Raw genomic sequence first — 15,869 nt, 5'->3', positions numbered from 1 at the left:
TAAACTATAAGTGAAAGTCTTATTAAAATTAATTTATTTTCCAGTTAAGAATCATTTCAACTTTCTTGAAATAATCTGATGTAAAACTAGATATTCCCCTAGTCCAGCCAAACTGAAGGTTATATATGAGTTTGGAAAGATTGACCCTTTTTGTCTGACTCAGCCGCATGTTCTTTAACTTCTCATTGTAATAATACTGAATTCTTTGTAGACCCATGATTAAATCACATTTCTCATGCAGAGCTTGCAGGTTTGCTTTCAACGTTCCTAGGGCTGGCATATTTTTTTCCCCTTCTAGTCACATGAAACAACCATCCATCAAGTCTCAATGAAATGAGACCTCTCTTCAATGTTTTCTTTGATTACCTACACCCCAGTCTCCATACTGACAACTCACATTAGACATTTTTGATATCATGCCATGGAATTTGTATATACCATCACTAAAGCTTTATAATTTTGCATTATTATTACTTTTTACTATTTCTACCTGAAGGCAAGGACCATGATTTTTATCTTGGTACCCCTATGGCAGGGAGCTCTGGTAGCATAGTGGCTAAGACACTTGACTGCTAACCAGAGAGCTGGTGGTTCAAATCCACCAGCCACTCCTCGGAAGGAAGATGGGGCAATCTACTTCCGTAGTGATACTGCTTCGGAAACCCAAGGAGGAGTCACTATGAGTTGGGTTCGACTCGACGGCACATACTACAACAACAACAACAACAACAACCCCTATGGCACAGAGTAGGTCTTCGATGTTTGATGAGTAAATAAATGAAAATAGTGTTTATTGGGTCAAGTATTCCTAAGTCTTCATTTGCAGCAACATGAAACACAGCATAATTTTTGAAAGTACCCTTAAACATAAAGCTAGCTGGAGTAGACAGTTGTTGTTGTTGTTGTTGTTGTTATGTGCTGACAGAGCTTCCCCTAAATTTAAGAAAAGCCATCAACTTTCCAATAAGTAGCTAAATATTTAAATCTGCATAAGTTCCATTCCAAGGGAATTAAATGGATCATCAACTGGCTGCTATAAGTAATGCAAGCATTTATTCTTGGAACTGGATTGAAGATTTCTGCAAGTCTATTTTTTTAGCCACTCCTTGGAAAGAAGGTTGGGCAATCTACTTCTGTAGTGATACTGCCTCGGAAACCCAAGAAGGGGTTGCTGTGAGTCAGATGTGACTTGATGGCAGTGGGTAGATTAATATCATTAGGGAGTTCTGGTGGTGTAGTGCCTAAGACATTTGACTGCTAATCAGAAGGCTGGTGGTTCAAATCTACCAGCCACTCCTCAAAAGGAAGACTGGATAATCTACTTCTGTAGTGATATCACCTCAGAAACCCCAGGAGTGGTCGCTATGAGTCAGATCCGACTCGACAGCAGTAAGTTTTTTTTTTTTTTTTCTTCCTTCATTATACCTTTTCCTTACTTTATTGACTTGGTTAACTTCCAAACACCAAAGCATTACACGAAAATTGCTGTTAGGTGAAAACAGAGGATGACCACATTGGATAGCAAAAAGGAGGGTGACTATATCACACATAACTACCAAAAAAATCATTAAACAACTACAAAATTACATCATTACCTAACTGCCAAAAATTATACCATTTAACTGTCAAACCACTGAGAATCATGGCCCAGCCAAGTGGACAAATAACCTTAACCCTCATAGTGTTACTCTCACTTTGCACCTCAGTATTCATTACTGCCTAACTTATGTCATTAATGCACAAGCAACATAGTTGGATATGTGTTTTCATTATTTTTATAAATGTGAAATACAGGACAACAAGATCATTGATAAGTAAAGAGAGGGTGTACTAATATCATTCTTACTTCCAGACTCAGACTACACACCAATCCTAAACTAGCAATATACTCACTCCACTTGGAAAACCTTCCTCTACTTCTCTTTCTGGCAAATAATCTTCCTGGGAAACTCATTCTTGAAGGCCACCACTTGTCCATCAGTTTGTCCTACTGTGGTGGCTTGCATGTTGCTGTGAGCCTGAAGGTTATGCCACCGGTATTAGCAGGTACCAGCAGGGTCACCCATGGTGGGGAGGATTCAGGGGAGCTTCCAGACTAAGACAGACTTGGAAGAAGGCACAGATCTTTTGCCAAATAGTCCCTGATTTTGCCAGGTACAATAAATTGTTGTTCTCTTTGTAGATTCATAGAATTTTTACTGTATATCTATTAGGACATTTATCATCTCTTATTTCTTTTATTTTTAATAAATAGCACCTATAAAGGTTGAAAAAAAGTTTTTTTCATCTTAATACATACGCCAATGTCTATAATATACAGAACTTGGTACATACTTGCTATTCAATGCATATTTGTGGAATGAATGAATGAATGAATGAAGCAGATAATGTGTGCCCAGAACTGTAAATTACACTTTCAATTCTGACAGAACTACGCATAAATTAGGTAAGACTCATCCAAATGCTATCTGTAACTAATGGGTTGATGTTTGTGCAAAAACAGACAAAACATCCTTTTAAATTAAATTACAAATCTTGAAGGATTCAACTGTCCACATTTGTCAAGTGGAGGAAATACCAGCAAAATTCATAGTACATAATAAAATAAATGTGGTCTTATATACTTAAATTGTAAAGTTGTAAACAAAAAAGAAAAATACCACATATAACAAAAGCAAAAACACCATTGTGGTAAGAGCAACCAAAATGAAGATGAATCAATATCAGACCTAAAATTAGAAAAACAAAAAATAATCCACCTCACCCTAATGAAACCACCTTGTCCTTTCATTGACAGTAACACAGACTGCGGTAAAATTAAGAAATGTCCCCAAATTCCCCAGAGAATATGATCTTTAGCTCAAATATATGGCAATAAAGAGTTTATCTTTCTTTTACTTCCCCCGGATACCAAACAAAGAGCATGGCACACAAAGAACTTTTAGAAACAAACCCAAATAAAAAATAAATCTTACTGAAAACTTCATCAGCCATAAAACTATAAATGCTAATACCATTCAAATCTAGTATATTGGCAGCTTGCAATCTATTTTTCTTCAAAAGTAATCTGATTTGATACTCTTAGAGTGACATCTACCAATCTAGTAACATATCACTGTATGTAAATACCCCCACACCCGAAAGTTTATCAGTGTACTTCAAATATTCATAGAAAGTACAAGTAGGAAAGAAAATTTCACACTGGTGTAAAGAATAAACATAAAGAAAATATTGTTGATTAAAACTAAATCAAAATCTCAAACTGTAAGCAAATCTCAAACTATAAACAGGAATAGTTTAAATTGGAAAAATGTATCAAGAGAACACTCCTGGCAGTTAAATGGAAATTACACAGGAAAATTTTGCAAAAGCAGACTATTTCTTTATGCATTACTCATTTCCACTTTATAGCTGTCATATTTGTTTTTCTATAATGAAACACTGTTTTGCTCCTAGTAATCAAAACAATAAAATACAGATAAAGAAAGAAAACATATTCCCCAAAAGTTAAGATACTATTTTGGGGAAAGACAATCAGGAATATTTTCAAGTACTGACTTCGAATGACCTTTATTCAATGCAATCACGATAAAATTTATAAGTTCCTATAAAATTTAAAGCATATTTAAAATTTTCACTTTGATTTATGGGGAATACATTTTGAAATTCACAGACATGCATACATTTTAGTAATATTTTGGGACTTTGAGAACATGGTTTGCTGCCTTTTCTGATTACTTAAAAAATTTAAAAAGCAATTTCCATCATCTTTTAAATTATTTTAATTCATTTTTGAAATACCTCATTAGAAATCTCTGCAATGAAGGAAAAAAAAAACTTTTCAGTGTAGTAAACACAATATATTTTCTTAGAAAAAATATGTGTGTGTGTCTTGAATCTATCTTTCAACTATAAATCAACTGAAATTCCATAGCAACTATTATTGGTACCATAGAAATTGTTCCACAAGCTGGAACAGGGTTCTACAGCACAAATGACTGCTATAAAAAATTCAGCACAAATAATTATTTATATTCTCTTATACTGTCATACCTTGATGAGGCACTAATATAAAAAGAAAAAAAAATCATTCAAATAGCACTTGTATAAGTTTAAAGAGGAGCTCTGGTAGCATAATGCCTAAGGCACTTGACTGCTAACCAGAAGGCTGGCGGTTCAAACCCACCAGCCTATTCCTCAGAAGGAAGGTTGGGCAATCTACTTCCATAGTGATACTGCCTTGGAAACCCAAAAAGGGGTCGCTATGAGTCAGGTCTGACTCGACGGCACACAACAACAACAAGTTTAAAGAGGAATGGTAAACCACTGGCTGGAGATACCATAAAATTTATCCAGTAATTATGAATAACAAGGGAAATAAGAAGAGCAAATAGCTCAGAAGAAATCAATGTAAATGATTATAGCAAACTATTATATCATGGTTAGCAAGACAAATTTGTGACCCACGTGTTAACACTCATCAGCATCCTGGCAGACATGGTTAATGGATTGTTGTATTCTTTGTAGCTAACTCTGGAATCCTTCTCAACATACACCACAGGGATCCATTAGCAACCAGTGGGTGTTGGCATGAAAGCTGAAACTTATTTGTTAAACCTATTCTCAATGACACTGTTTAAGATGTTCAATCGGGAAACTTTCCTAGCAGGCAAACTGCTAGGATGTATGATCAAGCAAGAGTTGACTTGCAGAAGTTTGAAAATGTATGAAAATTCTTCAAAAAGAAACTGAGAGGATAATATTACAGCTGATTATGTTATGATTTGATTAATAGGACACATTTTTAAAAGCTAACAGCCACTGATAATCTAGAATAATTATCAAGGTGATGATACAGACATTTTAAAAAAATAGTCATCTACTTACAAAAAACACTCATTACACAAAAGCAGGAAGAAATTGAAACAACTTCAAAGTACCAGAAATTAAAGTTATCAGTAACTGAAGAATTCATGAAAAACTTTCAAATATATATTTATTATGGTCAAAAGCCAGAGATGGATAAATTGTTTAAAAAAAATCTGAGACAACATGAAAAACTACAGTAGAGAATTTGAAGGAGAATATGAAACCCAAAGTAGCACCAATACCTGAGCAATTAAAGTTATAGATATTTCTCTAAACAGGGCAAAGCTCTTTATAGCTACTTTTAATTAAGAAAATTTGCCTCTAAAAAAATTGTTATTGTTGTTGTTATGTGCCATCGAGTCGGACCCGACTCATAGCGACCCCTCCTTGGGTTTCCGAGGCAGTATGACTATGGAAGTAGATTGCCCCTTCTTCCTTCTGAGGAGTGGTTGGTGGGTCTGAACCGCCAGCCTTCTGGTTAGCAGTCAAGTGCCTTAGGCACTATGCTACCAGAGCTCCTCTAAAAAAAATCAGAGAGTGGAATTCTCAAATCTATTATGATGTGATTTGACCGATACTCATAGAAAGCAAAACAGAAAAAATAATGACATATGAACGATTATGAATACTAAGCAAAACTTTTTTTTTTAAACAGCCAAAAATATCCTTGGAGATTGTGATAGTTGGAGCTGTGTGTCAACTTGGCTGGACCCCAGTTCTGTGTGGTTGTTCCCATGATGTGATCAGATGACTGTGTTCTGAGTGGCCAGTCTGCCCAAGGGGAGTTTCCCTAGGGGTGTGGCCTGCTTCCAAGATAACCAGGGACATCCTGGGAAGAGACACATTCTTTGAGGGATTGAAACCCTGGTGTGCGGACTACAGACTTCCATGAGTGAGCAGCCCACCGCTCGGCCTGGAGATCTTGGATTCGTCTTTTGTTGGAGTCAACAACCAGTGCACTGCCTGCCAGCCTTGAATTTCTTGGCCCCTTGCGCTTACGGAAGCTAAGGCTGCCGCCAGCCCATTTCCTCCAGAGACTTGGACTTGTCGGCTTGGACTTGTCGGCTTCTATATGCCTGTGAGCCATTTTTCTAAGATAAATCTCTCTCTCTCTAAATATATATATACACTTTGCTGGTTTTTGTGTTTCTCTAGAGAACCCAATCTAACACAGAGATCAAATAATGTATATTTTGGGTGAAGGTAACTTTTCTGTAATTATACATTACACAGTGTCACTAGACTGTTAAGTCAAAGGTTGTATAATAAGATGACATTAAAGAAAAGTGTATTTCAACATTTAACCCAGCTTAGATAAAGTCCAGCACAGTTCAATATGACAATGAACTCTCCTACACGTTAAGCAGGTTTTATGTGCCATTTCCAGTGAATAAAAACAGTGTCAATTGTCCACCTCATTTTGCTTACATTTATATACATTTCTCTGTATTTAGGATCTGACATGAATTCTGCAACAGATCTTAAGCTGTGTTGACATTTTTGGCAATAATGAACAGTTTCAGCTACAAACAACTAAAATCACAATCTACGAAGCATTAAGAACAAGCAACTATGGGTAATCAGAGAAAGTTTTCTAAAATTGCCTTTGAAATAAATTGCATGCTAAAACCTTTATTCTTGGCCAAATTCATTGGTGCAAATTGTTGTTTTATTATTATGCTTTCCCATGACTTTATATGTAATTTCTTTGGAAAAACAAGAAAAAGGTAACATCTTATTTGGTTATAATGGTAAGGTAACTACTAGTTTTATTACTAAATTGTGTACATGCTATGTCACTGTTATTCATAATTATAATAAAAAAATCCAATTAGTAAGCAAGTCATTGTCTAATTAGGAGCATTTACCTCAAGTAAGATGAGAGAAAGTAAGTGTTTCTGATCACCATACAAATAACTAGCAGAATGCTTTCATGTAAGATATGAAAACTTATAAGAACCTATATAAATTTTAGTCTATTAATAAAATTGGAAAATGATTAAAATAATGTTCTCCTTACCTGTGTATACAGTTTTTACTCTCAAGATATGCCATTCCAGCAGCAGCATCTAATGAAAATTTCACTAACTGTTTGGGTTTTAGTTCGTCCTTCTTCCTTCTCAGATAAGAGAGGAAATCACCTCCTAGAAGAGTTGAGAGATGAACATAAGACAAAATTATGATAAAAGTCACATCTGATACCAGATACCAGAAAGAACTAAAAGCTTTATATATTTGGTCATATATTTTGCCTAACTTATTTGAGGTGAGGATAAAAGAAAATATGAATGTAACACATCTTATTAGAAAGCAGACACCATAAACTCTCCTAGATATAGTTTAAAAATTTTAAGTACTTCATGCTATGCATGACTAATGTTATAATAATATTCAAACAAAAAAAAAGTAATAGTTTTTCCTGTCACAATTTTTTTACCAGTTTGTTAGCTAAAATTTTCTAAAGGATTTGATTTTCTCTAATATTTCAGTTATTATGAGTAAAATAAAACAAAATAAATGATACTGGATGAGCTATTAAATTTAGTAGTAATTGCTTGAAAATATGACTATACCAGCAACACCATCATTGATAATAGTGCCATGGAGGGAAGGAGGGAAGCTATGATTTTGATGATTTAGTTGTTGACCCAGATTACTTTTTAAGCATCACATGGAAGCCAGTGATATTTTAGAAATACTCCTTAACTTGCATGGCCCAAGAGAAATACAATGTGTGCCACATAATAATTTTAAATTTACTAGTAGCCACATTACTAAAAGTAAAAACAAGTGAAATTAATTTTAACAATATATTTCATTTAACCTAATATATCTGAAACATTATTTTAACATGTACCCATAAAAAATTATTACTGAAATATTTAACCATTTTTCATAATTAGTCTTTGATACCTGATATATGTTTCACTTGTAGTACATCTCAATTTAGATTCTCATCTGAAATGTGATTTATATTTAGACTTCATAAAATTTACATTTGAAAAACCCGATTTACAAATTTAAGTTGTTCCAAACATGCCTGAAAGCTTTCAATAACTGAATCAAGTATCAATTTTTTAATTAAAATTAAATAATATTTAAAATTTAGTTTTTGGAAGCCTTAGTCACATTTCAAATGCTCACTAGCCACATATAAGAGCTCTGGTGGCATAGTGCCTAACACATTTGACTGCTAACCAGAAGGCTGGTGGTTCAAACCCATCAGCCACTCCTCGGAAGGAAGGTTGGGCAATCTACTTCTGTAGTGACACCACCTTGGAAACCCAAGGTGGGGGTCGCTGTGAGTCAGGTCCGACTCCATGGCAGTGAGTTTGGTTTTGTGAGCCACATACGGCTAGCACTATCACACGAAAAAAAAAAAAAAAGAAAAAAACTCACTACTATTGAGTCGATTCCAACTCACAGGGACCCTCATTGGGTTTCCGAGGCTATAAATCTTTACAGAAGCAGCCTACTCGATTTTTCTTCCATGGAGCAGCTGGTGGGTTTGAGCAGCTTCTGGTTAGCAGCACAATGCTTTATCTCCTACGCCACCAGAGCTCCTTAATATGAAATACAATAGCCTCAAAGTCTCCTTTCATTCTTAATATAGCATTAAGCTATGGTTTGATTAAAAAAAAAAAAAAAAAAAAAAACGTGCTGTGGAGCTGGATCCAACTCATAGCAACCCTTCCTTGGGTTCCGGGGTGGTATCACTATGGAAGTAGATTCCCCAACCTTCCTTCCGAGGAGTGGTTGGTTGGTTTGAACCGCCAGCCTTCTAGTTAGCAGTCAAGTGCCTTAGGCACTGCGCTACCAGAGCTCCCAAAGTTTGATTACTTCTCCTTTTTAATTGGTTAGATTATAGTGTATAGTTGTTATGGACTGAATTGTGTCCCCCCAAAATATGTGTTGTAAATCCTGATCTCTATGCCTGTGTTTATAATTCCATTTGGAAACAGGTTGTCTTTGTTATGTTAATAAGGCAGGGTTAGCTTATGGTATATTTTCAGTCAATCTTTTTTGAGATATAAAAGAGATTTAAAAAGCAAGCAGTGAAAACAGAGATGGGGCAGAGAGACACCATACCATATGAAGATTACCAAGGACCCATTGACAGAGAAAGAAAGCCTTCCTCTAGATCTGGCACCCTGAATTAAGACTATTATCCTCCTACACTGGGGGTAAATACATTTCTTTTTTTAGAGCCACCCATTTGCAGTGTCTCTGTTATACAAGCACTAGAGAACTAAGACAACCGTATTTTTTTTTTTTTTTTGAAAAGTTAAATTATATTGGAATAAATGTTCTCTAGAAACAGTCATGCCTACTTTTTCTCTAAGGCTCTCAGATAGTAAGCCAAAATTCTGCAAGACAGAGGAGCATGTTAATTACCATTTCCTGAACTTTTCCACCCTCTTCAACAGGGATCTAGGCATCCTAAAATAGAAAAGCTCTAGAGGTGAAGGCTTAATGGCTTTTTCTTTACAAAATAAACATCTGCCTAAATCTCTTCATAATGTTCTCTTATTCTAGCCTCTTCTCTTATTCACAAAGAAAGTGTCACACAAATCTAGGTGGGCCATTTACTGTTTCTAGAGAATTAGGTGGGCCGGGGGCTTTTGGAGACAGCTTTAAGTGGCAGTCTGGAAGCGGAGCCATGCACCTAGGGCTTTTGGAGGCAGCTTTCAAGTGTGGCCCAGAAGAGGAGCCAGGCATTGAGGGCTTTTGGAAGCAGCTTTAAGGGGCGGCCCAGAAGCAGAGGCAGGCACTGAGGGCTTTTGGAGTGGCTTTAATGGAGGCCTGGAAGTGAGCAGACTGGTTTGGAACGGATTAGGGAGACACACTTGTCTGTCAGTTTGCCATCCTGTGGTGGCTTGCGTGTTGTTATGAGGCTGGAGGCTATGGCACTGGTGTTGCAAATGGCAGCAGGGTTATCCATGGTGGACAGGTTTCAGTGCAGCTTCCAGACTAGGACAGACTCTTTAGAAGAAAGAGGCCATTCACTTCTCAAAGAATAGGCCAATTAAAGCGTTATAAACAGCAGTGAAATACTGTATGACATATTCCTGGAAAACTTTACGAATAGCCCTGAAACACTGTCCAATATACTGCCAGAAGATGAGTCCCTCAGTTCAGAAGGCACTCAAAATATGACTGGGGAAGTTGCCTACTCAGAGTAGAGCAGATCTTAATGATATGGACTTCCATTTGCTGATGTGGCACATCTCAAGATGAGAAGAAAAAGCTGCAAACATCCATTAATAATTGGAACATAGAATGTACAAAGTATGAATCTAGGAAAATTGGAAGTTATCAAAAATGAAATGGAACACATGAAGATTGATATCCTAGGCATTAGTGAGCTGAAATGGGCTGGTTTTGGCCATTTTGAATCAGACAACCGTATGATATACTATGCCAAGAATGACAGACTGAAGAGGAATGGCATGGCATTCATCATCACAAAGAATGTTTCAAGATCTGTCCTGAAGTATAATGCTCCCAGTGGTAGGATAATATCTATATACCTGCAAAGAAGAATAGTTAATATGATATTATTCAAATATATGCACCAACCACCAAAGCCAAAGTTGAGGAAACTGAAGATTTCTACTAACTTCTACAGTCTGAAATTGACTGAACATGCAATCAAGATGTGTTGATTATCACTGATGACTGGAATGGAAAAGTTGGAAACAAAGAATCACCAGTAGTTGGAAAATATGGCCTTGGTGACAGAAATAATGCTGGAGACCACATGATAGAATTTTGCAAGACCAAACACTTATTCATTGCAAATACCTTTTTTCAAAAACACAAATGGTAACTATACACATAGACTTCACCAGATGTATCACACAGGAATCAGACTGACTATATCTTTAGCAAGAGGTGATGGAGAAGCTCAATATCCTCAGTCAAAACAAGGCCAGGAACTGACTGTGGAACAGACCATCAACTGCTCGTATGCAAGTTCAATCTGAAGCTGAAGACAAAACAAATCCACAGAGCCAAAATATGACTTTGATTATATCCTTCCTGAATTTAGAGACCATTGAAAGTACAGATTTAATGCACTGAACACCAATGACTGAAAACAAGAGGAATTGTGGGATGACATCAATAACATCAACCAAGAAGAAAGAAAGAGGTCACTGAAAAGACAGGAAAGGAAGAAAAGACCAAAACGGATATCAGAAGAGACTCTGAAACTTGCTCTCGAATGTGGAGTATCTAAAGCAAATAGAAGAAATGACATGATAAAAGAGCTGAACAGAAGAGTTCAAAGAGCTACTCAAGCAGAAAAAGTCAATTTTTATAATGAAATGTGTAACGAGTTGGAGTTAGAAAACCAAAAAGGAAGAACATGTTCAGCATTTCTCAAGTGGAAAGAACTGAGCAAAAAATTTAAGTCTCAAGTTGCAATATTGAAAGGTTTTATGGACAATATATTGAATGATGGATCAGTAGAAGATGGAAGAATACACAGAGTCACTGTACCAAAAAAATTGGTCTATGTTCATCCATTTCAGGAGGTGGCATATGCTCAAGAACCAATGGCAATGAAGGAAGAAGTTGAGGCTGCACTGAAGGCATCGGTGAAAAACAAGGCTCCAGGAATTGATGGAATACCCACTGAGATGTTTCAACAAACATGCCATGCTGGAGGCACTTACTTGGCTATGTCAAGAGATTTGGAAGACAGCTACCTGGCCAACTGACTAGAAGAGATCTATATTTGTACCCATTCCAAAGAAAGGGGATCCCACAGAATGTGGGAATCATCAAACAATATCATTAATATCACATGCAAGTAAAATCTTACTGAAGATAATTCAAAAATGGTTGCAGCAGTATATTTATAGAGAACTTCCAGAACTGCTAGCTGGATTCGGAAGAGGATATGGAATGAGGGATATCATTGCTGATGCTAGATGGATCTTGGCTGAAAGCAAAGTATACCAGAAAGATGTTTAATTGTGTTTTATTGACTATGTAAAAGTATTTGACTGTGTGGATCATAACTAATTATGGGTAACACTGAGCAGAATGGGAATTCCAGAACACTTAATTGTACTCATGAGGAACCTGTACAGAGACCAGGAGGCTGTCATTTGAACAGAAAAAGGGGACACTGCATAGTTTATAATCAGGGAAGGAGTGTGTCAGGGTTGTATGTTCTCACCATACTTATTCAACATGTATGGTGAACAAATAATCTGAGAAGCTGGATTATATGAAGAGGAATGTGGCATCAGGATTGGAGGAAGACTCATTAGCAACCTGCAATACCTGATGACACAACTTTGCTACTTTGCTTGCTGAAAGCGAGGATGACTTAAAACACATATTGATGAAAACTGAAGACTACAGTCTTCAGTATTGATTACACCTCAATAAAGAAAACACAAATCCTCACAACTGGACAAATAAGAAGCATCATGATAAATGGAGAAAAGATTCAAGTTCTCAAAGACTTCACATTGCTTGGTCCTACAATCAACACCAATGGAAGCAGCAGTCAAGACATCAGGCAACATACTGCATTGGGCAAATCTGCTGCAAAAGACCTCTTTTACGTGCTGAAGAGCAAAGATGTCTCCTTGAAGACTAAGATGCACCTAACCCAAGCCATGGTATTTTCAATTGCTTCTTATGCATGTGAGAGGTGGACATGAAGAAGAGTTGATGCTTTTGTGTTGTGGTATTGGCAAAGAATGTTGAGAGTACCATGGACTTCTAAAAGAACTAACAAATCTATCCTGGAAGAAGTGCAGTGGGAATGGTCCCTGGAAGCGAGAATGGCCAGACATCATCGTGCCTATTTTGGTCATCTTGTCAGAAGGAACCATTTCCTGGAGAAGGATATCATGATTGGTAAAGTGGAGGGTCAACAAAAAAGGGGAAGACCCTCAACAAGGAGGATTGACATAGTGGCTGCAATGATGGCCTCAGGTATAGCAAGGATCATGAGGATGGCACAGGACCAGGCAGTGTTTCGTTCTGTATTAAATAAGGTTGCTATGTGCTAGAGATGACTCAACCCCACCTAATAACAATTTACAAAATCAGTAAGCTTTATTCTTTAAAAATAAACTCAGCAATATCAGGTGAATTGCTTTTTTTCTGTTTTAAGAGAGTATCAAATGTACTAGATTACTAGGATGATTACTGAAATAGTTTCTATCAAGCTTAATTTAAAAATCTGAACATACCATGTAATTGCAACAGGAAATAGCAAAAGTAACCATTAATTTTTCAACTTTATGCTGTTGTTACTCACCTCCAAGTCGGTTTTGACTTGTAGCGACCCTATGTATAACAGAACGAAACACTATCTGGTCTTGCACCATCCTCACAATTGTTGCCATGCTTGAGCCCACCATCAAGCCACTGTGTCAATACATTTCTTTGAAGATCTTCACCTTTTTCACTGACTCTCTACTTTACCTAGAATATATACTTCTCCAGGGATTGGTCCATTTTGACAATATGACCAAATTAAAAGAGGCGAAGTCTCACCATTCTCAATTGTAAGGAGCATTCTGATTGTACTTCTAAGACAGATTTGCTTGTTCTTCTGGTAGTCCATGATATTTTCCCTATTCCTCATCAATACAATACAAAGGCATCAATTCTTCTTTGGTTTCCCTTATTCATGTTCAGCTTTCACATGCATAGGAGGCTACTGAAAATAAGATGGCTCGGGTCAGGCGCACCTTAGTATTCAAAGGGACATCTTTGTTCTTTGACACTTTAAAGAGGTCCTTTGCAGACTTTTGCCAAATGCAATGTCATGTGATTTCTTGACTCCTTGCTTCCATGGGCATTGATTGTGGATTCAAGTAAATAAAATCCTTGACAACTTCAATCTTTTCTCCACTTATCATGACATTGCTTATAGGTTTAGTTGCGAGGATTTTTGTTTTCTTTAAGTTGATGTGTAATCCACAATAAAGGTTGCAGTCTTTGATCTTCATCAGTAAATGCTTCAAGTCATACTCACTTTCAGCAAGCAAGGGTGTATCATCTGCATATTGCAGGTTATTAATGATTCCTCCTCCAACCCTGATGCTGCATTCTTCATACAGTCCAGCTTCATTCTTCATATAGTCCAGCTTCATGGATTATTTGCTCAGCATACACATTGAATAATCACAGTAAAGAATGCAACCCTGATATGCACCCTTCCTGATTTTAATCCACTCAGTAGCCCCTTGTTCTGTCTGAATGACTGCCAACTGGTCTATGAACAGTTTTCTTGAGCACAATTCAGTATCCTGGAATTCCCATTCCTCGCAACATTACCCATAATGTGTTAGGATCCACACAGTTGAATGTTTGTGCATAGTCAATAATACAGGAAAACATCTTTCTGGTATTGCTGGTTTTCAGCTAAGAGCTATCTGACATGAGCAATGATATCCCTCGTTCCACGTCCTCTTCTGGACCCAGCTTGCACTTCTGACAGCTCCCTGTCGAAAGTACTGCTGCAACTGTTTTTGAATTGTGTTCAGCAAAATTCTACTTGTGCGTGCTATGAATGATATTGTTCAATAGCTTCTGTATTCTGTTGGATCACTTTTCTTTAGAGTGGGCACAAATATGGATCTCTTCCAGTCATTTGGCCGGGTAGCCATTTTCCAGATTGTTGGCATAAATGAGTGAGTGCCTCCAGCACTGCATTCATTTGTTGAAACATTTCAAGGAATATTCCATCAATATATGGAGCCTTGTTTTTTGCCATCTCCTTGAGTGCAGCTTGAACTTCTTCCTTCAATACCATTGGTTCTTGATCATATGCTACCTCCTGAAATGGCTGAACACTGACCAATTCTTTTTGGTAGAGCGACTCTGTGTATTCCTTCCATCTTCTTTTGATGCTTCCTGCATCATTCAATATTTTGCCCATATAATTCTTTAATATCGTAATTTGAGACTTCAAATTTTTTATTCAGTTCTTTCAGCTTGAGAAATGCTGAGCATGTTCTTCCCCTAGATTTTCCAACTCCAGTTGTTGGTATATTTCATAATACTATCTTACTCTGTCCTCTTGAGTGGCCCCTTGAAATCTATTCAGCTCTTTTAACTTCACTTCTTCCATTTGCTTTAGATACTCTTTGCTCAAGAGCAAGTTTCAGAGTCTATTCTGACATCCATTTCAGTCTTCTCTTCCTTTCCTTTCCTATCTTTTTATGGACCTTTGCTTTTTTTTTGGTATGATGTCCTTGACTTCATTCCACAATTCATCTGGACTTTGATCACTTTGCTCAATGTAGCAAATTTATTCTTTAGATGGTCTCTAAATCCACGTGGGATATATGCAAGGTGATATTTTGGCTCTCATAGACTTGATTTGACTTTCTTTGGTTTCAACTTAATCTACCATATGAATAATGGATAATAATGTAGCTGATTTGATTCCTGTCTATTCCATCTGGTGAGGTCCACCTGCATAGTCACCATTTATATTGTTTAAAAAAGGTATTTGTGAGGAATAAGTCTTTGGTCATGCAAAATCCTATCATGTGATCTCTGGCATCAATTCTGTCACCAAGGCTATACTTTCAAAATACTGATGCTGCTCCTTTGTTTTCAACTTTCTCATTCCAATCACCAGTAATTATCAATACATTTTGATTGCATGTTTGGTCAATTTCAGACTGTTGAAGTTGGTAAAAATATCTTCAGTTTTACCTTTAATGGTTGGTGAATAAATCTGAATAATAGTAGTATTAGTGGTCTTCTTTGTAGGTGAATAGATACTAACCTACAACTGACAGTACTGTATTTCAGTATAGATCTTGAAATGCCTTTTTTTTTTTTTTTTTTTGAGGTACCCACAACACATTTTACTCACACTAACTGAAACAAGTATTACAAAAATACTTTAGAGGTGTAATTCCTTACAGTTATAAATTATTCATCTAAAAATACAGAAGCAAAAAGCTTGTTAAAATGATTGCTAGAGACTGGGCAACTATTTCCAGTAGTTG

The 15,869-nt window shown here is 36.7% G+C and overlaps 1 protein-coding gene across 1 annotated transcript in view; it reads right to left on the bottom strand.

Annotated features, from left to right (window-relative positions):
• FER (FER tyrosine kinase) overlaps positions 1–15,869 on the bottom strand; it is a 627,157-nt gene that overhangs the window by 139,064 nt on the left and 472,224 nt on the right. The window contains exon 15 of the mRNA XM_007952586.2: positions 6,890–7,013. Within this exon, the coding sequence (XP_007950777.1) occupies positions 6,890–7,013 (124 nt within the window). The remainder of the gene's footprint in view (positions 1–6,889; positions 7,014–15,869) is intronic.

This window comes from Orycteropus afer, unplaced genomic scaffold (assembly GCF_000298275.1).
Source record: "Orycteropus afer afer isolate SDZICR_OR568_19922 unplaced genomic scaffold, OryAfe1.0 scaffold00350, whole genome shotgun sequence".
In the NCBI taxonomy this organism is placed as follows: Eukaryota; Metazoa; Chordata; class Mammalia; order Tubulidentata; family Orycteropodidae; genus Orycteropus; species Orycteropus afer.
The sequence above is the reverse complement of the archived record's forward strand: the minus strand, read 5'-3'. Positions and strand labels throughout refer to the sequence as shown.